Raw genomic sequence first — 22627 nt, forward strand, 5'->3', positions numbered from 1 at the left:
CCAGTAGTACACTTATTATTGAGTCATATCTGCTATATGCTAATATGGAAAGAATGAAAACAAAACAACAATGATTAATATATATTTAAGAGAAAATGCCAAGCCACCACTACCAGAAACAATTAATTATAAAGTATACTAATAAAATAAAGACATTCTTAAACAAGTACTTTGAATTATTATAGCCCACACACCATATATAATTATATATAAAAAAATATAAAATAATGTAAGTATTAAGTGGCATGATTTTTATTTTGGTTTTAGCAATGCATTATTTATTATTATTATTATTATTATTATTATTATTATTATTATTATTAGAAAAACTCTTTAAATCAGTAATTTTTAATATCTTTTCATATTTTACTAATATAAATATTAAATTGTCTTTAACAAATAAATTTTATTAATTTATATATACAAATTCTAAAAAATATGAATACAAACTATATTAATTTATGTGTATAAATTCTGATAAATATAAATGTAAATTATATATATTTTTATTTATGTATAAAATTTTTGTAAATATGAATATAAATTATTATTAATTAAATATTTAAAAAAATATTTACTAATCATATAATATATTATTATTATTATTATTATTATTAAAAAAAATTTTACTCATCTTCTCTCAAAGATGTTAAAATAATACTCTCGTTCTCTTTATTTGTAAAATATACACTCTTCTTTAATCATAAAATACAAAATTTTTGATAAAGATTATTTTTGTAAAATATACTTTATTTTAAAAAAAAAAAGAACAAAATTAATGTTAATTAACACAAAATTTTAAATAAATTAAAAAAAAAGATATTTTAAAAATTTTAAATGAATTTAAAAAAAAAGATTTTTTAAAGATTTCAATTATTATTATGGTGTCCTTTGGTGGCACTGTGGGGATGGGGCAGGTGTTGAAAGAGAAAGTGACTCCATCTTCATAGGGTAAAAAACCATATTAAGCCAATTGAGTGGAAAAATTACGTAAATACGCCAAAGCAAAAATCGTTTCAACAATAAGCCAGACCGCATTTTTATATAATTCGAACCAGCTTGGTTCGAACTCAAAATGGTAGTAATTCGAACCAGGGTGGTTCGAATTACAGGTTAAAATTTCAACGTAATTCGAACCAAGGTGGTTCGAACTCCAATCCCACGTAATTCGAACTAGGCTAGTTCGAACTACGGCTAAGTTTGCAATGCATATAATTCGAACCAAGCTGGTTCGAATTACCCTTGGAGAGATCCTTCATAAATCGAACCAAGCTGGTTCGAATTACCCTTGATTCGGCTATATAAGGAGTTCGAATCACCCTCATTCGAACTCTTATTCCTCCCCCCTACCCCACAAAATCTTAGAGAAAATGACCGAGATTCTCTCCGAATAATAGCTGAACGGAATACTGTGCTCATGGGGGACGATCCGGCACGGTTATATCGCTTGGACGGAGTCGCTCATATAGCCGGGGTCATCGACGAGGAGGTTAGTACGAAAATATTTTTTATTCTAGAGGCATTTGTGCCTTAGTGGTTTTGCATGTGGGTTAGATGGTGGTTTATGTTAGTGGTTTATGTTAGTGGTTTATGTAGGTGGTTTATGCTAGTGGTTTAAGTTAGTGGTTTCTGTTGGTGGTTTATGTTGGTGGTTTATGTTAGTGGTTTATGTTGGTGGTTTATGTTAGTGGTTTTATGTTAGTGGTTTATGTTAGTGGTTTATGCTAGTGGTTTATGCTAGTGGTTTATGTAGGTGGTTTATGCTAGTGGTTTAAGTTAGTGGTTTCAGTTGGTGGTTTATGTTGGTGGTTTATGTTAGTGGTTTATGTTAGTGGTTTATGTTAGTGGTTTATGTTAGTGGTTTATGCTAGTTGTTTTACCGTAGCTCTTTTACGTAAACCGGTTTAGTTAAGCTGTTTCTCGTTAGGCTGGTTTGTTTTTGCGGTTTAGTTGTGCGGTCTATGGATTTGTTTTCCAGTTAGTTATCTTTCATTTAATGTTATGCGGTCTTATTTAGCAGCATGGTATGTTGATGATTTATCGTGCTGCTTATGGTTGTGGTTGGATTTTAAGCCTGTTCTCACTGAGCGTTTCATTTTGTGAGCAGCCCCAGCGATGCATTAGGAGCATGCGGCGGCAGCAGGGCATGCGACTTGATGACAGATACGTTCCGTACTTGCAGATGGCAGGTCTATACCATCTTGCAAGGCTGAACGACCGATGGTTCCGGCTAGACGAGGCCCTTGTCAGTGCTTTCGTAGAGCGATGGCATCCAGAGACGCACACGTTCCATATGCCGTTCGGAGAGTGCACCATCACACTCCAGGACGTGGCATACCAGCTGGGTTTGCCAGTGGACGGCCGTTACGTGAGCGGGTGCTTGTCTGAGTTCCATATGTACATCGAGGGTGGCCGTCCAGCCTGGGTCTGGTTCCAGGAGTTGCTCGGAGTTATACCTCCTCCCAGCCAGGTTCAGAAGTACGCAGTGAACTGCAGCTGGTTTCAGGAGACCTTCGGGGAGTGCCCTGAGGATGCTGATGATGAGACTGTGCGCCGTTATGCCCGTGCGTACATCATGATGTTGTTGGGCACGCAGCTTTTTGCGGACAAGTCCAGGAACCGGATTCACATCAGATGGCTCCCATACGTAGCTAGGCTGGAGGAGCTGGGTACCTACAGCTGGGGTTCTGCCGCACTGGCTTGGTTGTACCGGTGCATGTGCCGAGTGGCGAACAGACATGTTGTCAAGTTAGCGGGCCCGCTTCAGCTGCTCCAGTCTTGGATCTTTTGGCGCTTTCCTCGTTTTAGGCCTGCAGGATATGAGGAGTCGAGCTGGCCATTGGCATCCAGGTACTATACTATGCCTTCTCTATTTCAATTTGACATACATAACTGCGTAGTCATTAATATTTCTGTTCATGTAACAAATGTGTATGGTGCAGATGGTCAGGTTACAACCCTTCCGGGAGCGAGAAGGGTCCTAGAGTGCAGATGTGGAGGCTCATGATAGACCGGTTACAGGATGGGGAGGTGAGTATGCTACTTAACAAGTCTCCTTTTAGAATCTAGCATTTCTAGTTGTGTGATAAAGTTGCCCTGACAAGGGTGAGTTCCTTTTGCAGTTTCTATGGATGCCGTATACTACTCCGGACGTACTTCAGGTTGTGCATCCAGAGGTTTTGGAGCCTCGGCATATGGCGTTGTGGCGCTCTGTTACGGCGCTGATCTACTTTGCTGTGATAGAGTGGCATCAGATAGATCGTGTTCTTCCGCAGTTTGGTGGGGTTCAGCCCATTCCGCATCCCGCCCTGAACATTGACTTTTTGATGTCCAAGGACGGTAGAGGCGGCGATCGATGGTTCCCGTCTACTTTGCAGAGGTGGCATCTCCTTTGGGACTCTCGTCAGGACTGTGTGCTGAGGTTCGACGTTGTAGGCGACCCCGGTCCTTCGCATGCGTTCCTTGACTGGTGGCGTCAGTATGGGAAGAGGTTCTTGTCTCCGGAGTCGCAGTTGGGGGATCCTAGAGCAGTTCCTATTCCATTAGAGGCCTCACAGCGGGGTCCGGGGCGAGTTCCTGACATGGATCGTCCTGAGGACGTGCCGGACAGGCGTAGGGTTGAGAGGAGGATGGGTGTGGGGACACGGAGGAGCCAGCGTGAGTGGAGGTGGCCTGACCTTGGTGTGCACGATGATTACGACGCCGGTCCCGCTAGAGGCGGAGGACGAGGCCGGCGAGGTAGGGCGAGGGGTCGTCCTGACCATCGGGACGACACCGACGATCAGCATCGGCCCGTTGGTGGGGGTGGTTCAGGGGCTGCTGCATCTGCTGGTACTACCACACACGATCATGGTCATGCAGGTGAGTGGTATGGTGCAGGGATGGGTGCCGGGGCTGACACAGGTGATGCTGTACTCGGATCAGGCCCTCTTGGAGATTACTTCGTTGGTGTGCCAGCCGATGACCAGCCTGAGCTGGGGGGGACACCTTGGCGCATCTCCGGATCACAGTGGTCAGACTTCATTGGGTCAGACACGCTTGTTGGGGACTTTGGGAGTCCACGCTTCCTCGACGAGATCAGCGCCATCATGCAGGGGGACGCAACTCCGCGCACTGGTGGTCAGACCTCGGGCACACAGGCCCCGTTAGATGTTGATCTGAATGAGCCTCCATCCTCATCCGCTGGTCACCAGTTCTGTCTCGGAGGTACTCCTCCATCCGCCTTCACCGCTGCATCACAGTCTGTCGCAGGGATTTCGGCGACACCCCTGCATGTTGCGCCACCAGCACAGCCTGCCCCACCGGATGACGAGGATGACATCGAGGATGAGGAGCCGTTGATCCGCCGAGGTCAGAGGGCACGGGTACCCCGTCGCTGTGGCACTGGGTCGCATTTGTTTAGATGATTCATGTTTCATGTATTTTTTTCTTTAAAGTTCAATCATGTATGATAGTGGTTTGTACTTTTTTTTCCATAGTTTGGACAGTTTCCAATATTTAATTTTTATGACTGAATAATATTTATTTTAATTATTGTCTTTAAATAATACTTCTCCGCTAAGTTAACCCGAAAGAAGAGCATTTCAAACAAACAGGCATGTTAGAGTCTTTTCCGTCATCATATTTGAAACTCGGTGACAGTGTTATGTCTTGTCACCCATTTTTTCACTCCACCAATTTTGTTCATTTACTTTATTATGTTGTACTCTGTTCACCTATGTTTTTTTTTTTATTTCTCTTGTGGGACATTCACTTCGTAGGATCAACGAATCTTGAAACAGTTTAGTGATTATTTTTTTCTTATTAACTTGTGCATCCACGGAAAGTGTTGCATTATTCATAAACAATCAAACCGGTCTGGTTCAAACTATGATTGGTGACATAGGCCGGGTTGGCGACATAGGCCGCACCTCTTTGGCCGATTCGGATCTGCCTCGTCCATAGATAAACAGCTCAGTCAGTCTCACACTAATTCAAACCGGTCTGGTTCGACCTATGATTGGTGTAATTCGAACCAGCCCGGTTCGATTTACACGGAAACCCTTTCTCTCTATAATTCGAACCACCTTGGTTCGAATTACATTCATTCATAATTCGAACCAGGTTGGTTCGATTTATTAACAAATAAAATAACCTAATTCGAACCACCCTGGTTCGAATTACTACCATTTTGAGTTCGAACCAAGCTGGTTCGAATTATATAAAAATGCGGTCTGGCTTATTGCTGAAACGATTTTTACTTTGGCGTATTTACGTTATTTTTTCACTCATTTGGCTTAATATGATTTTTTACCCATCTTCATATGAGAACAAATAAATAAAAACACATACGACGCTTGAATAGAAAAAGAAAAAGGGGGAAAGAAAACAAACTTTGAATATTTAAAAATAAAATAAAATTATGATGAATATAATTGGTGTTGGCACACCAGCTACCACCAAATAATTTTTCCTAAAATGGAAAGATTCTTTTTTTCAAATGATGCTTTGGGAAAAAGTCAGCCAATGTGATTTGGGGTTTCAACTCTCAAGTTTGAGTCCTCATTTGAGTTACAAGTCTTTGAGTTTTGTGTGAACCTACAACTCATCACTCATCATGTGCGAGCGTGCAAATCCAGCCAGACAAGGATCTCATTATGTGAATATAAAACTACTTTGGAACAAATTAAAGAAAAAAAAAAGAAAGAAAATTGTTGAAAAATTAAATATGATTCCCCAAAGTCTAATTGCTTCCTTGCAAATGAACCCTAAATAATTCAGTTCCTTCTAGTCGTCCTTACTATCATATCAAATAATAGCCAGATAAGAATTGGGTTAATTAATAAAGATGTATTTGATTTGTATGTTTATTTTCAATATTTTTTATTTTTTATTTTTTATATATTATAAAAAATAAAAAATACTGAAAATAAAGCAAAAAATAAAAACATAAATCTAACTCGCCAATTTTTTTTTTCAAGTATAGAAAGGCCTATTGGTGTTGATGTTGATATTAGATAATAAATTTGTCAGCATATAAAATTCAACTCAACAATTCTATAGCAACTTAATTTAAAAATTTTCTATAATTTTTATAGCCAATATATTTTCAACCATTAAGTGCCACTATAATCTGTCATATTTTCACTCTATTATGTTTTCAATTAATCTGCAATCTCTGTCTTGTTCAAAAAACTTCCTATTTCCTTCTAAAGTATTGCTTTCAATTATACTTGCAAATAGATACCTAATTGTCTAATTATTATAAGAGTTTAAATTTGATGTAGTGACAGTGTAAAATATTTTACACAATAATTATATAATTATATCTGCTTTTTTATGACCATTTACATAGTCAATGAAAATAATAGTTATTTTTTATAATGTGTCGTTACATAATTAGATACACGTGTAAATTAAAGTTGCTTTATATTAATAATACATTAAAATTAAATTTTTATTATAAATTAAATGATTTGTGTAAACTTCAGAATAAGTAACCTTATTAATTCTATTGCATAAAGATTAAACTTAAATAGATATAATAATAACTGAACTTCTAGGACAACAACAAGCAAAGCAAAGAGTTCAAAATTAAACAGAAATATTTGATAACAAAAAAAATCAAAATTTATTTTATTTAGTATTAATTAATTATTACTTGTTATTTTTTTTTTGTCTTCCTAATTAAAATCCTTTCAATTTTGAATGAGTAATTGCATATATAGCAAAAAATATTATTCAGAAAGAGCTAGAAAGATGAGAATACAAAAAACAATACAACATATATATAATGAAAAAGAAAAGAGTGAAGACATTTGAACTAGTCTTATTTAGTCACATCTATCTTCACCTTTTAACACTCCATTAAAACCTTGTTATATTAGCCTTGGTGGTTCCTTTGTTTTTGGCATCTCTATCTATATAATTTTCTTCATAACTATTGTAGTATTCTCATCAACACTTGGGAAGATCACTTGGAGGTGGTAACAAAGATTCATTTGGTCCTTTTCCATTATCCACAACAAATGCCATTTTCAGTCCCCATGTTGTATGTATTTCCAAATGGCAATGCATAAACCAGACACCTAAAATGAAAAAAAAAAAGAAAAAATCATGTACTGTTTAGAAAAAGGTAGTTGTTATCCAAATAAATCATTATATATTTTTTTTTAATTTAATTTTGACATATGATAAAATCTTTTATATATACAACTATTTAATCGTATAATATCATTTAAATATCAATATTATTTTCTATTGTTTTTCAATTTAATTTTGATATAAAATCTTTCATATATTCATGTAATCATATAATATCATTTAAATATCACTATTCAACTCTAATATATTAGCAAATTTGTAATTATATTATTTGTATGACTTATGAGACTCTTTTACATTAACATAAAAAAAAAGTAGGTTGAAATTATTTTTGTTGTTCTTATAATAAAATATGTAAATTTTCGTTGTTGTTTCTGTATTTTGTTTTTAAACCTAGAAAATTTACGAAATTTGATTTTAGTCCTACTATTTGTTTATTACGTTAAATGTTAACGTGACAAATTAAATACTAACGAGCCATGTATTTTGTCACACGCTAGTGTTTAATGAAACAACCTAATGGCTAAAACTAAAGTTTAAAATATTACATTTTATATCCATCAAGTGATCAAAACTAGAGTGTTTGAGAATTAACAATTTTAATCATAAAATAATGTAAACTAATTTTGCATTCATTAAAAATGGAATAATTTAACAAAATTATCGAAAATAGATAATTTATTAGATAGTTTTGTCAAACACTTTGTATAATTTTATCCAAAATCTCAAAATTTGATGGTATCAAATTAATTTATATTTTTCATAGTTAAAATTATTAGCACTTTAATTTTTCAAGGTAAAATATAGTAGTTTATTTCGAAGCAGAAATTTACATGTAGTTTTTTTTGTGCGAAACCGATGATTAAAAATTGTTAGACGAGAATTTAGTTAAGGTGAAAATTCAGGTACAGTTGACTTCACGTGAAGTTGATAGCTGAGAGTCGTTAGATGAAAATTTAGTCAAATACTCAAATCAATTAAATCATCTAACGGCTCTCAATTATCAATTTCACGTGAAGTCGATTGCACTTAAATTTTCACCTTTAGTTAAATATATTAAATCGTCTAATAATTTTCGATTATTAATTTCACATAAAAATAACTGTAAGTGAATTTTCATTTTATTACGTAATAGTTCCTATTATATTTTACCTGGATTATCAGCTCTGAACCTTATGGCAACCCAGCCTCCAAAGGGAACACCAACCGTGTTTCTCTCCACAGGATCCACAAGATTAAACTTCTGAGTATCTTTATTAGGGTTGAAATTCCCTTTCCCCTTTCCAACCACAAAGAAATTGAATCCATGGAGATGAATTGGATGATTCTCAGGTGTTATCATCCCAGTATCTTGCAACATTAACTGAATCGTAGAGTTGTAACCAACCCTATAAACTCTGGTCCCTTTTGTGGTTCTCAAATTCGTTACTTGTGACCCTGTGAAGTTAAACAGTGCTGGAGGATTTGCTGGAAAATCATCTGTGAAAACTCCTTTGATGTTGAAGAACTTTGCTTGAAGAAGAGAAATCTTTGGCATCACGAAAGTCACGTTGTTGATGTCTGCTACCAATCTGGTTCCGTTTACGCAGGTGGCGCAAGGTGCGATGCCGAGGCCGACGGTGAACAGCAGGTTATGGTCAATCTTTAAAGGGACTCTCGCCGGATATTCTTTAGAGTTTAAGCTTCTTAGAGATTCTGTAAAAGCGGTGGAAACCGCCGTGGCATTTGTCGGAGGTAAGGAAGTCAGTGTTGTGACGGTTGAGGCAAGGGTACCTGTACAAATTATTAGAGATATAATTATTTGTAGGTGGAAACTCAGGTGCAGTCGACTTCACGTAAAGTTGATAGTCGACTTCATCTAACAGCTTTCAGCTATCAACTTCACGTAAAGTCAACTGCACGGCTGCACCTGAATTTCCACCTTATTCGTATGAATGATAACAATGTTAAAAATTTAAAAAGGACAGGGATTTTGTTAGGGTAATTATGATTATAGATTTAGTTGGATGGATTGATGAATTTCAAGTGAGAATTATAATTGTTAATTTATGATTTTGAGGAACAAGAAGGACTATTGAGCACCAACAACTAGCTATTTTGGATTATTAATATCTAACGTAATCGTAAGAGAAAGTTAAGATATAATAATTTATGTTATATATTCTTTATAAATTTGTATATAAATTCTACATAATATGAATGTAAATTATAATGGTTCAAACTTCAAAGTGTATACATGTAGAGAGAAGTTGATAAAATGATTAGTTTAGTGTAATAGTCCACTATTGACTGAAACTTACAAATTATTAATGTGTATATGTGCATGCATGTGAGTAAAATACTTGATAGAAAATATCAAAAGTTTAGTATATATATTGATTAATGAAAATTAAAAACTAAAATACCTTGGTAATGTAACGTGGCAGTGGCGGTTCTGTTGTCAACGGGGATGGGGGCGTCCATAAAAGGAGAGGCTGCAAGTAAGAAATTGCCGATTTTGTGGTTGGCTTTTAGAAGAACATTTGTGGTCTGACCGGGTGCTATGACAATAGTGTTTGTGTTGAATGGTTTTATGTATGTGGCATCAACCTCAACCACTGTGAATTTGTGCTCTGCTACTTTGAAGAAGAGCTCTTCATTAAGCGCACCATTTATGATTCTTAGCAAATAGCTCTCTCCTGCTTTCACTTTCACTGTTAACCCTGCTGCCCAACAAATAAATGAGCCTCAGACATAGCCTTTACATTTTACTGAGTTATCTTATTCCCATATGAAACATATTTTAAATATCCTATTTATTGATATTTTTTTGATATGTATATTTTTTATGTCAAACAATATTTTAATAAAAAATATTTTTTTCGAGTACGTTTGGCCAAATTTAAATTCTATTGGTGTTAGCATGTTTAACTTTATTTTAAAGGAAAAGTATGAGGAGCTAGTGGAATATTTGTACAATGTGTATAATGGAGGTTTATAGAATATTAGAGATATAATCATTAGTGTTATTTTTTCTCATTAGCTGAAACTTTTGGGATGAGTGGTATCATGACATGGTATTAGAGACTTAAATCCGAAAGGTCAAGAGTTCGATCCTTGGTAAATCCCAAAATCAGTTTAAGCTTCTAATACTTGGATGATTATTCTACATAGTATGGAGGATGTTCATTTCGTAACTCAATAGTTCATTGTTTTCCTAGCGGGATCCTATTTTAAATATATATTATTGAAATTAATTTTAAAATAATATTAATTATTAAAAAAATATTTTAAATATTTTATATAATTAAACAAAACATTAAAAATAATTAAAAAATTAATTTATATTTTGATATCAAATAAATATCAAAATATCTTATATTTCATATATATATTATGTCTCTATGTTTAATAAAAATTTAAAATTTGTGTGTCCTGTATTATGTCGTATCTCGTATCCATATCAGTATTCGTATATTATATTTATGTTATAATCCTAATACAATTTTTTTTATTTTAATTTTGATATATTCACAATAAAAATGTAAATATTTTATATAATTATTTAATTATATCTATTATTTTTAAATGACTATTTATATAATTAATATAAAAAATAATTATTTTTATTAAAATATTATTATATAATTGAATATATATATAAAATAGTGCATTAAAATTAAATTTAATTATTATACTGCTATAGTTATTTTAAGTCATATTAACTTGGTCTAGGCCATGGTACTTGGTTTTCATTACCTTTTGAAGAACAACCTTGGATAGGTCCTACGTGGCCATTGATTGTATGTGCATCAGAAACATTTGGTGCTAATCCTGATTTCAAAGCTTCATTTATGATAGCCTCTGTATCTGATTTCCACCATTCACCTAAACAAATAAAGTATTTCGGTAAACTATAAAAACTCATTCTCTATTCTATTTAATTTGACTAGCCTATATGTTCAAAGGAAAATTTTGATTTTGATTTTATTTTCTCTCATTCTTGACCATACAACCAGAGAAAATGTAATACTTAGATATAATAATTAAAAGTTTAATTACTTTATAAATCCTTATAATCCATTTTTAATTAAGTTGCTATAATTTAAACATTTATAATACAAAAACTTACACTATATAATAATTTTTAATCAGATCGTTATAATTTAATATATTTTTAATTTAATCCCTAAAATTTAATTTTTTTTAATCAAAACTCTATAATTAAATTTCCATATATTGAGAAAAAATTGACATGGTATAGGAATTTGATTAGAAATGTTTAAATTATATGATTGAAAACTTTTGTATAATAATATAAAGACTCGAATACAAGATTTCAAATTATAAAGATAAAAAAATCTAAATATTAATTAAACCTTATAAAATATTCAAAAGGATAAAGTATATTTTTTATTTTTGAATTTTGTTAAAAATTTAAAAATATTTCTAAATTTTATTTTATTTTAATTTTGTTCTTAAAATTTTTAATTTATATCAAATATATTCCTGACAACTAAATTTTTAAAAAATTTAGGACTAATCCAGCAATAATGTATAACAACTATATCTGATTCACTTGTATTAAAAGTTGTTCTTGTGAAATTGTTATTAAATTAATTTTAAATTTTTTAAAAAATTATCTGTTAAAAGTATATTTAATACAAATAAAAATTTTTTAGGACAAAACTAAAATAAAATAAAAGTTAAAAATATTTTTAAAATTTCTAACAAACTTTAAAACAACAAATATACCTTATTCTGCTATTAAACTTACTCAATATGATAACTTGTTCCCTATTAGGTTTGGGAAATGGGTAAGGAACTCCAAGCTTGGGCAAGATAACAAGGGCACCATGAACAGTGGCCCTAAGCCATAGGATATGTGCATGCCACCATAGTGTGCCTCTCTGGCCTGTGAGTGTGAAGTTATAAACATAGGCTTGGCCCGGTTCAATTGGGCATTGAGTGATGTATGCTGGCCCATCAGCCCAACCTGTTCTCAGTTGTTTCACCCCATGCCTGTCCAATTTTCATTTATCAATTTTTTTTACTTTTAATTTTGTCCTTTTTTTTTTTATTTTTGTTTCTAATATTAATTTGTTTTTTTAGGTAGCGTTTATTTTGAGATACTGAAATTGGAAAATTGAAACTCAGTATTATATTTATTGGTTTAGAGACTGATATTAAAATTTTTGTCTCTATTTTAATCTCTATCTTTTAGTTTCTATTTCTCAATCTCAGTTTTTTTGTCTCTGTTTCTCTACCAAACACTACTTTAAATACTAACTAGTATGTTAAATATTGCCATAAATTTTTATATCAATAAGTCCCTTCAACATTTAACAAAAGAGTACAACTAAAGAACTAACTGTTTATCAAATCAATGTCAGTTAACAGTTATTTTTTTAAAATTTTATTTTTAACTCATATTAATATTTAAATGAATATTTTATAATAAAAAAATATCCAAAATTCTACTAAAAAGAATATTCAAAAATGAAATAGAATATTCAAAGTTAGTGGTGATTTTGTTGAAAGCCATGAGAGAGATGAATAATATGAATCTGAAATTGAAATGAGATCTTAATAAGTATGGATAAAAAAATATTAGTAAAAAAAAAGTTATTTAAAAAAATTAATAATAAAGAAATAGTACCCTGTACTTTTTCTTAACAAAATAAATTTTATTAACCGAAAAAAAAAATTTAAGATTAAAATCACAAAAAATACAAAATCAACAATTACATATTTTATCAAAATCAAAATCTTATTTAATCCTTGTTAAATAAAAAAAACTAGAATAAAAAAGTAGTAGAAAAAAGAAGGATATTATTTAGAATGATAAAAAAAAACACTATAACACTAATTAGTACTTACCAATGGATGCTAAGATTGTATTTGACATGGTTGACCACCTTAACAAGAACAGTGTCATCTTCCCTAGCATATATGGTGGGACCTGGGAACTTTCCGTTTACAGTCACAATAGGCTTTGTTGAGCACAACTTTGTAGCATTCTTCATAACCACCTATTACACATTTCATTAACCAATTAATTAATCAAAAATGATAGGGAGCCAGCTGTTTTTAGTAATTTTGATTATTATTTATTCAATATAAATATTAAATTATTTTTAATAAATAAATATTATTAATTTATGCATGTAAATTTTTAAAAATATAAATGTAAATTGTATTAATTCATGTATACAGATCTTAATAAATATAGATTTAAATAATATTTTTTTATATGCAAATACCTGCAAATATTGGTATAAATCATTGCTAATTAAATATTAACCTAAAATAATAATATTTACTGGTCACGTATTATTAGTGTTAATTAATTTCCATCATATAGGAATATGAGGAGTTATTTCTTCAAAAATAATAACAAAAATGTATAACTAACTAACTAACTGCAGCATGCATGTACCAAATTTTTTAAGTTCCTTGCCTTGCTCAACAATTTCACCATCACTTGGCTGTTTAATTTCGTCAAGGCACACATGTTTTTGGTAAGGCCCAATGTATATATATATGCAACATGCCCAATTGAACAAATTGTATGTTTGATTAATTAACCAAAATATTATATACATAAAACATTATAACAGTGAATCATTTTTCACCCCTTTGGAATCAAATGTTATATATTCCTATCTAACTAGGTACTTTCCTATTTTCAACTTTGTGTTTTATTGAAGCTATAAAACAACTGAATTAAGAAAAGAAGTTATGATTAAGCAAAAGGAAGCTTACCGCCCCTAAAGAAGTTATATCTTATATCACTACTTTTTGTTGATGTATTTAGAAACAGGGGCTATCATTGATGGGTCAAGACTCTCAAGGGATATGCATTTAAAGCCTTAATTTATTTTTTTAATTATTCTTTTAATATTTAAATAGATAAAAATTTAAATACATATTACTTTTTGAAAACATAAAAAATAACAAAATTTAAAACTTTTTTATTTAGAAATTAAGAGAATAAATTAAGATTCTTTATCACTTTTTATATTTAAAATATAATATAAAATGATAGATATATAATTCAATGATTGACATAGGAAAAAAAAAAAACAAAATGCTTAAGACATTGACATGGATAATTACTAGTATGATAATGGGAAGTTGAGTAATAAAAGGATTTATTAGTTTGTTATTTTTTATAAACAAGAAAAGTATTTGTTACAATGACAGCGGTCAAATCTTTTTACCCATAATGTGTGTATATATATATTTGCATGCATACAAAAAAATTATTATTAGATTAATTACTAAAGTGGTAATAATAATAATTGAAAGAGTAAAATGACAAATAAATTTCTGGTAATTTATATTTTGGACAAACTAATCTTTAAAAAAAAAGTGATAACAAAATCTTTTTGGATAGAAAATGCAGACACAATATCTTTAAATTAGTCCCTATAATCAGGATAAAAAATTTTAATTCGAACTAACTTATCTACATTTATTATCCTAAAAGACATCGTTAATACTTTTTTTTTGAAGACTAATTTATTCGAAATATAAATCTTCAATAATTTGTTTCTCACTTTATTCTAAATCAAAACTAAAATCTATTCAAATAAGTGGAAATGCAATGTAGCTACCTACATTGAACTTGTAGTGGCGGACCATGGCTTCCACTGATGATAGTGGAAGCATGCAAATCGCTAGAAGTAGCATGGTTCGAATTCCGAATGCCACCGCCGCCGCCGCCGCCATAGCCGCCCCCTTTTGAGAGTAATAATAATCTACAAGTACTTTAGATTCCAAATTCTTTGGTAGCTATGTATATTTTGATATGTTCTTCCCTAGAATATAATGCAATGCAAGACTAAAACATGAAGGACAACCTTATATAAAGGTGTACACATATTCATACACATTGCTACAATGTCCTTTTAATTAGTTGGTTGAAGGAATACTTAAGAGGTAAGTTGTATATACATTGTAAAGTATAAATTAATCCAAAACAACAAAACCCAAAAGATGAGGACCATAAAATTTCTGTTATATTTTTTACTTGTGTATCACATAAAGTAGTTATATCCATCAAACTAGGACACTTTTTGAAGCTAAGCTAGTTGTATATGTGTGTATGTGTTTTGGGGTTATGATATGTGTCTATTTTCTTTTTCTTTGGTCCACCTTCATATATGGTAAAGTACAACGATCTTCAAGCCACCAATATACGATATTATCCATTATTATATTGGTGAAATAATTAATGTATATGTATATTGAAGGACTAAAATATTTTGTAGCAAAAAAAAATATTAATAAAAAAAACCAGAACTTATTTTATTTAACTTTTATTAATTATTGTCATTCTGGCTGTATTTTTTTGTTTTCCTAACATGGTACATTATATATACATGTATTTATAGCTATGAAAAACATTGCCATTAGAACGTTATTAATTAGTTGTTTATAATTAATCAATTTAAATTAGTCGAATTATTAATTTATTTAATTTGTTCACTTAAGCATATATCGGATGTTTAAATTCCATTTTATTTATGCAATTATTTATTGGCAAACAAAAAACTCTTGAATAAAATTCAGATTTAAGGCAGATTAATCTTTAACCTAAAAATTAATAAATAATTTGCTCTATTAGCTTAGTGAAAAGAGATAGAGATACTATTTATTGTGTACTCTTAGAGTGCTACCTATGTTTATACTCATTGTAATTTGCAACCAAACCATATATTTGATAATAATTATATTGAATATCTTAATGGCTTAATTTTAAAATTTAATACAATGGGAAAATATTGAGAATTAATTTTTAGTTGCCTGACATTACTCAATTTTAGTATTTAAGTATATAATTTAGAATTTAAGATTTAAAATCTATAATTCAACACCTAGATTACTCTAATAATCTCCATAGAGAAAACAAAAGACAAATTAAAAAAGACTTCTTTAATATGGAATTAATTCACGACATACAGATCGTGCGTCAATAGTTAAAAGTTAAAACAATAACTCTTTATTATAAAAAAAAAATTAAAAAGCAATATAAATATTTGTACATTATGAGAAAGAAACGTAGTTAACAAGTTGATTATTGTTATGGCTTTGCCGTTGAAGAAGTGCATGTGCATTAATGCACTAATATAGTAGGCGACACATACATGCGACAATAGTATCAGGATGTTAATAACCCAACATAAGCTCTTATTTGGTGAACTATGGTTTTCAAGAACTGTTGTGATAATGAGATATAATAAATAGAGTTGGCACTTATGTGTGGCAACGGCACACATATATATATAATAATTACATCAAACAAGTTCCTTCCTGAAAGCTAAAGATTTTAAGAGTGGTTAGCAGTTCATATCAATAAAACTAAAGTTTCTTCACGTTGACCACTATTTATAATTTTATATACATGTCGCTATTATTAAAAATATATATTATTTGTTATTTTTTCACGTTTACAAATATTTAACCTCTGTCGTTTTTGAGTCCAACATACTCATTTATCTCACTTTTACCCTCTCCCAAAATGCTACTCCTATATGTAATGGTTGACAAAAATTAAACTAATGTTACGTCACAAGGCTATGAATTTTCACCACGTGAATAATGTCCTCTGTTCTTCTTGGTTATCTTATCATATCTGTAGGACCAAATATTTTTGTGCACACTAACACACAAGGTTTTACCAAGTTACTTTTTGGTACATATAAAAGTATATTTCATAAAAAATATTATTCATACGCCAAAATCAGTTACCAATATATTTGTGTATAAATATATATGTGGTTTAATTTATTTTTAATATATATTTATATTTTAATATGTATTTTATAATAATAACTAATTTTAGTGACTAATTTTAGTATACACGTAACATATATAGTCTAAGATTCATATATTCTCTCTTATAGATAAAACTGATAGACTTACTATTTTTATTATGATATAGAAATGGTGGGACATTCTTTACTTTGATTTGCACTATAAATATTAAATAATATACAATTATAAAGCCTCCTTCAGTATTTAGAATTTTATTTTGGAACATTTAAGTATGTATTTTGTGTTGTTACTCATCTTACTACCTTAAATTTCGGCATAGTAACAACTAAACTCTTACTCATTTAAGTATCTTATTTGATCATATAGAATAATTTAATTGCAATTAATCAAATAACATTATTATTATTTGTAGTAAGATGGTACCTCGGAGTAAGATCTATAAACCTTTAGAATTTGCTTGAGTTGAAAATTTTAAGTTGTATCGTCGCGGCCTGATTTCTTGCTTATATTAATTAGAAATTTCGATTATAATAGATAACACATAATCTGTAAAAGAATTAAAAAATTTCACCGTAGGATGCAATTTGACCAAATAAATGTGTTACTCTCTAGTCTCTAAAAGAAGATACTAAAATAAGCATATGAGGCTGCATAAGTCATGCTCGCCCCAATCAATATTAATATAATCAAAACATAACTCCGCCAGATTCAAAAGAGTGATATTATATGCATTACCTTTATATACACATTTCTTGTACACTTTTCACTTGTACTAATAAAAGCTATTGATAAAAATTGAGAAAGATAAAAATTTATGTTTTTAAATCATTGAGAAAATATACACAAAAAGCTGTAAAAATATCATTTTTCGTCTCAAAAACCTTGAAGTCGACATAAAATATGGGTGACACTAAATTTCCATGAAAATAGTCATCATAATATGTTAGTTGGAGAGCTGAAGAGAGCTAAGAGGAAAATTCTGCAAAATAAATAGCATGCATACGGGTGAATATTCACATGCAATTGTCTTATATGAAGGTGATAGTCGATAACCATTAGATGATTTGAGAAGTTTGACTAAGTTGTCATTTAATGATTCTTAACTATTAATTTCACATCAAAACAACTGCATGTGAGTTTTTACTATGTAATGATTATGAAACAAACTTACAACAGAAAAAGGGACACAATGATTCTCAAAAGGGGGGGGGGGGGGGGGGGAGGATTCAGCAAAGACTGAACTGAGAATGACCAAGGAGAGAAGGTATAAGTCAAATAGAGGAAGATATAGCAGGAAGCTTTATTGATGGGAAGTGTTTAAGCTTAATGTCTTGCTTAGGGAAGAGGAAACATATTGCACAAGTGGCGCATCAGGAAAGAAGAGACAGCATAAATGCATGAGAAAATTATAGAAATAAGGATTGCTGAATGAATGCAGAGTGGTTACTGACGAGAGAAATGGTAGTAACAGAACTAACACAACATTAGACAGATAATACCCACATACCCCCTTTAAAATCCATTATTGATGCTGCTTGTGTGGGAAGGGGATTAAACACTCTCGCATATCATCTCGGCAGGAATTTCTGGGATACACAAAGATTCTGATTGGGATCCCAGCATGACCCCGGCTTAGGCGGTTGAGACACAAACTGATATCTCGTACAATCTCATCCTAGGTTGTTTTTGGGATGGGTTGGGAACCCAAGATTCCACTGAGATTTTGCAAGATTAACTACTCTGTATGTTATATGGCAAAACTAGTTCAAGAATGTTACCAAATCTACAATATATAATGTCACACACAAAATATGTCAAAATTCAAAAATAGCTTGTTTTAAAACATTAGAAATGTTGTATATGTTTAAGCATCCCGGCAGTGCAATTGTGAAATATGATATAAATTCTAAAAAGAAAAATAAGAGTCTCACATAATACCAGAGTTAATATTAGGAAACTTTATTCAGATATTGAAGCAGTACAAAACCAGCTGTCTGCAATGTCTCCATAAAAAATGGAACAGAAAATTCAATGAGGGAAATAAGAGGAATTCACAGTTTTCCACCAAAAGAACTTGTGACAATTTCATTTCCCTGCATTAAAAGAAAAGAAATAATATATGAATGAATGCAGAAAATGTGAACATAAGAAAAATGCATAGAGATTCCAACTCAAAGTAGGAGCTTTCTTCATCGAGGAAAGTATATTTGCACCCTTGGTGGTCCAAGATTCTTTATAAATTTTATCCATTAAAAATTTAATTGATGGGTGAGATTAAAGCATTTTTATTATATAAAAGTAACTTTATAAAACATACTTAATGTTCAAAGAATACATTTAACTTTGTAATATCTATTTTATCCTTCTCCTTCACTACCCCTTGACTTCCCTCTTCCCCTCGTCATGTCTATATTGGCAAACTCATCTTCTTACCTTGTCCCTAGATTCCGCCCCCTCCTCCTCCCACCTTTTTCTTCTTCTAAAATCTTCCCTCAAAGAGAAAGAATCAAAAGAAAAAAGTTAAAAAAAAAAAAACTAAAGAAACCTTGCATTCTAAGACAATACCATATCCCAACAAGCGACACAATCAAGAAATAAAAAATATACTTTTTGTTACGATGACTCCTCCCTCGACCCCAGTTAATATTTTGTTCTGAGTTACACCTATTGATGCTTTAATTGATAACATACAAGACCCGTTTTGGATCTAAGTTGGTCTGCATCATTGTATATAACTAGCACTCTAGCAGCCATGGAGATATAGTCATAACATGGATATTTTGCTCAATGTAGTTGCCTCTTCAAGGATCTTCCTAAGAAGTCCAAGGTTATTAATGTTCCAAGGTGCATAAAGTGGGATGGGATAAAATGGAAGAAGAAAGGACAAAAAAAAGAGTCATTTTTTGCTATAATTTTATATACTTTTATAAAAAGCACCAAGATCCCCATGTTAGATTTTGACATCTAAGTCAGAACCTCTCAAAGTAAACCCCTCTCTCCAAACTTTTAGGTGAAGAAACCAGCTAGGTGAAAAGGATAAGCCGGCAGCTAAAATGGCAATACAGGAGAGGCAGCTTCACGTTCCAGAAATATAACAAATAGCATAGCATGTCTATACAACAATGCATGCTTTACAGAAAGTTTGATAGTCCATGTACCATAGTAAACTGCAAATGAGCTAAGAGCAGCATCTTAAGGCTCAACCATTCACTCATTAAACAGAAATCATAAATGAAGTACCATTCGATACGCAACACTTTATGTGCATCTACCTAACAATTTGAACCATTGGCATAAAAAGTCGCATAACATTACCCCTTCAATTCTAATTCTACCTTAAAAATGGTTTAACCCAAATTCTATAGCAACACAAATGCAGAATGTTTATTAAAACATGGCAGTGTGGAAGTGATGAGAATTCATGGTGGGATACCTGAGAATTGTTGGAGGGCCTCGTCGTAGGGGTCTCGGCGTCCTTGGACCTGGCTGATCTGGGCATCCCAAGCAAGCTGAGAGTTATGGCGCTCGAAGGTCCAAAACCCATAGGGCCTCATTGGGAGACTCCACATCTCCTTGGTCTTGGCGCACCTGTCTTTCACGGCATATACATGCTCCCTGAACTTCTTATCCCTTTCCTCTGGATCCTCCATCATCTTCAGTACCAAGTGCCTCGCAAATTCCATTATGAATCCCATCTCTGTTCTCTTCTATTCTCTTTATATACACTATCACCACCACCAACAATAACAACAACAAAACAATCAACAACAATCTCCTCATAAACCCTAACCTACTATGCAAATATGGAATAATCAATTCAATTGAATGTCAAACCAAATATAATCCACAAAGTAACTAGAAATTTCGCATAATCTATCTACATATTCTAGAATTGATTAAATGAAATAAGAGACATCGTCACAATCATTTAAAACAAGTATGTCTGCACAAAAAAAAAAAAAAAAAACTTAGAGAAATGTTTGATCGCAATCAATAATATTATGTAGCTTCAGATTTGGGACTCGGAGAACTGAAGCAATAAACAGGACCAGCGAAGAACCTCAACGTAATCGGAACAAGAAACTAGATCCGTCGATGGTGATTGAACTGGCTCTAAAATTGCTCGACTGAATGTTAGTGTTAGTTTTTTGTTTTTGGCTTGAGCAAGATAGGATTCTCTTTCTCTCTCTCTCTTTTTCCCAGTTCAGAGTTCTTGAAAAAATTATCATTTTTATTATTAAAAAATATTTAAATACAAAAATTTAATTAAATAGTTATATAAAATTCTTTATAATGTAATTTATTATTCAAATTATTTTAAAAAATAGACATTATAATTTTTATTTTGATAGTATTTTTATTCATAAATTTATACAAACACATAATATAAACAGTGAGGTATAAAATAACATAATCAAAATAGAAATAATAGCATTATTGCCCTTATTTTACATTATTTCCATTTAATCGTTTAAATTTTATTTAAATTTTAAATGTTTGATGTTTGATTATATGATACTAAAGTAATGACAATCGATTTGTGGTCTTTATCCTGAATTTGTGTTTTATGTCTTTCGTAATTGTAAAGTCGCGTACGAGACGTGAAAGAATATAGATAATTTATTGAGTAAAATTCTTTATTTATGGCTATCAACTCAATTCCACCATCAAGGTGTTTTTTGACCCTTGATCTTTGTTTGCACAATGAATATTCTCTTATTTTAGTGGAACAAGTTCATCTTTAAGATTGACTACTCTATACAAAAAAATTCTATTTGTTGAACAACTTTTTATCTAGTTAAAGACTATCATTTTGTACAATCTGAACTTTCTCTAACCAAGAGTAAAATTGGTTCCTTTTTAGAGAAATAAATCACATGGATGCTCCTACTTCCAATGGTATCATAAGGAATTATGATGGTTGGCATGTTTTAGTGCTAAGTTGGGTACTTACTCTATTACTCAAGGTGAACTATGGGAAATTTTTCTTAGATTGGATTTGACTACCAATCATAATATTTTTAATCCAAGTATTGAGGTGGATTTAAAGATGGCTGCAAAATTTTGTTGGGAGAATAATGCTAATTTCCATTATGCTAAATCTATTATTGGCTTATTGCTGTGATCCATTTCAGATGTCATAAGTTTATCGCTTGAAAAATTCATCATAAATTGGAAGTAGATGCTTGTGTTGATCGACTAAGGCACAGGGTTATAATCTGCTGTTGGGATGCTATTTTTTTTAATTTATCTTCTGCTATTTCTTCTTATTTTATGGCATACGCCATTGATACTTCTTTTTTTAAGAATTATTTCGATATAGTTTTCTTGGGCTTTAGTCCCGCTTTTTATAATAAAAAAAATTTATCATTAAATATAAAAGTTGCTAAATCAATAACAAAAAATTTAAAAGATTCTAAAAATCGGTTCGAATTGGTCGGTTGAATTGTAATCCGATAAAAAATATAGTTCGGATTAAAGTCAAAATTGGGAATTAAAAAATCAGCGTTGAACTGTCGAATCAAATCGAAATTCGGTCGATTTTTTGAATTTTAATAAATTATATTATTGTTCATCTCAAATAATAAATTATAAAATAATTCAATTATAGTTAAGATAATGATTAATTAAATTTAATACATTATAAAATATAATTTACATATTATTTTAAAAGAAGTTGAATAGTATTTATTATATATATATATATATTATATATAAAAGTAAATTATAATTATGTTTTAATGTGTTTGTTTATATTTTATTATAAAATGATTATTTTTGT

The 22627-nt window shown here is 31.2% G+C and overlaps 3 protein-coding genes across 4 annotated transcripts in view; 1 reads left to right on the forward strand and 2 right to left on the reverse strand.

The window, feature by feature from the left end:
- The window catches only part of LOC130939430 (NAC domain-containing protein 83-like), a 69736-nt gene that overhangs the window by 29602 nt on the left and 17507 nt on the right, over positions 1–22627 (forward strand). The window lies entirely within an intron of this gene.
- LOC130941631 (laccase-4-like) lies at positions 6682–14897 on the reverse strand. Of its 2 annotated transcripts, none has more exons than XM_057870195.1 (7): positions 14686–14897; positions 12943–13094; positions 11840–12084; positions 10822–10950; positions 9489–9785; positions 8236–8856; positions 6682–7067 (listed from the first exon to the last, which is right to left on the reverse strand). In XM_057870195.1, exons 1-7 carry the CDS (start codon positions 14794–14796, stop codon positions 6937–6939), a joined length of 1686 nt encoding a protein of 561 aa, XP_057726178.1. In that variant the 5' UTR covers positions 14797–14897; the 3' UTR covers positions 6682–6936. The 2 variants fall into 2 exon arrangements, with proteins under 2 accessions (XP_057726178.1, XP_057726177.1); XM_057870194.1 differs by having other exon boundaries at positions 9489–9788.
- LOC130941636 (uncharacterized) lies at positions 18750–21070 on the reverse strand. Its single transcript, XM_057870200.1, has 3 exons — positions 20906–21070; positions 20279–20570; positions 18750–18938 (listed from the first exon to the last, which is right to left on the reverse strand). The coding sequence occupies exons 2-3, from the start codon at positions 20538–20540 to the stop codon at positions 18931–18933; spliced, it is 270 nt and encodes an 89-aa protein (XP_057726183.1). The 5' UTR covers positions 20541–20570; positions 20906–21070; the 3' UTR covers positions 18750–18930.

This window comes from Arachis stenosperma, chromosome 7 (assembly GCF_014773155.1).
Source record: "Arachis stenosperma cultivar V10309 chromosome 7, arast.V10309.gnm1.PFL2, whole genome shotgun sequence".
Classification (NCBI taxonomy): domain Eukaryota; kingdom Viridiplantae; phylum Streptophyta; class Magnoliopsida; order Fabales; family Fabaceae; genus Arachis; species Arachis stenosperma.

What these genes read in the sequence shown, in the direction of transcription:
- LOC130941631 (XM_057870194.1), bottom strand. Translation starts at nt 14,796, where the DNA reads ATGGCGGCGGCGGCGGCGGTGGCATTCGGAATTCGAACCATGCTACTT. An exon ending in TCCGCCACTACAAGTTCAAT is followed by an intron (nt 13,095 to 14,685) that starts GTAGGTAGCTAC and finishes AATGTGTAATAG; the next exon opens with GTGGTTATGAAGAATGCTAC. An exon ending in TGCCACGTTACATTACCAAG is followed by an intron (nt 8,857 to 9,488) that starts GTATTTTAGTTT and finishes TAATTTGTACAG; the next exon opens with GTACCCTTGCCTCAACCGTC.
- LOC130941636 (XM_057870200.1), bottom strand. Translation starts at nt 20,540, where the DNA reads ATGGGATTCATAATGGAATTTGCGAGGCACTTGGTACTGAAGATGATG.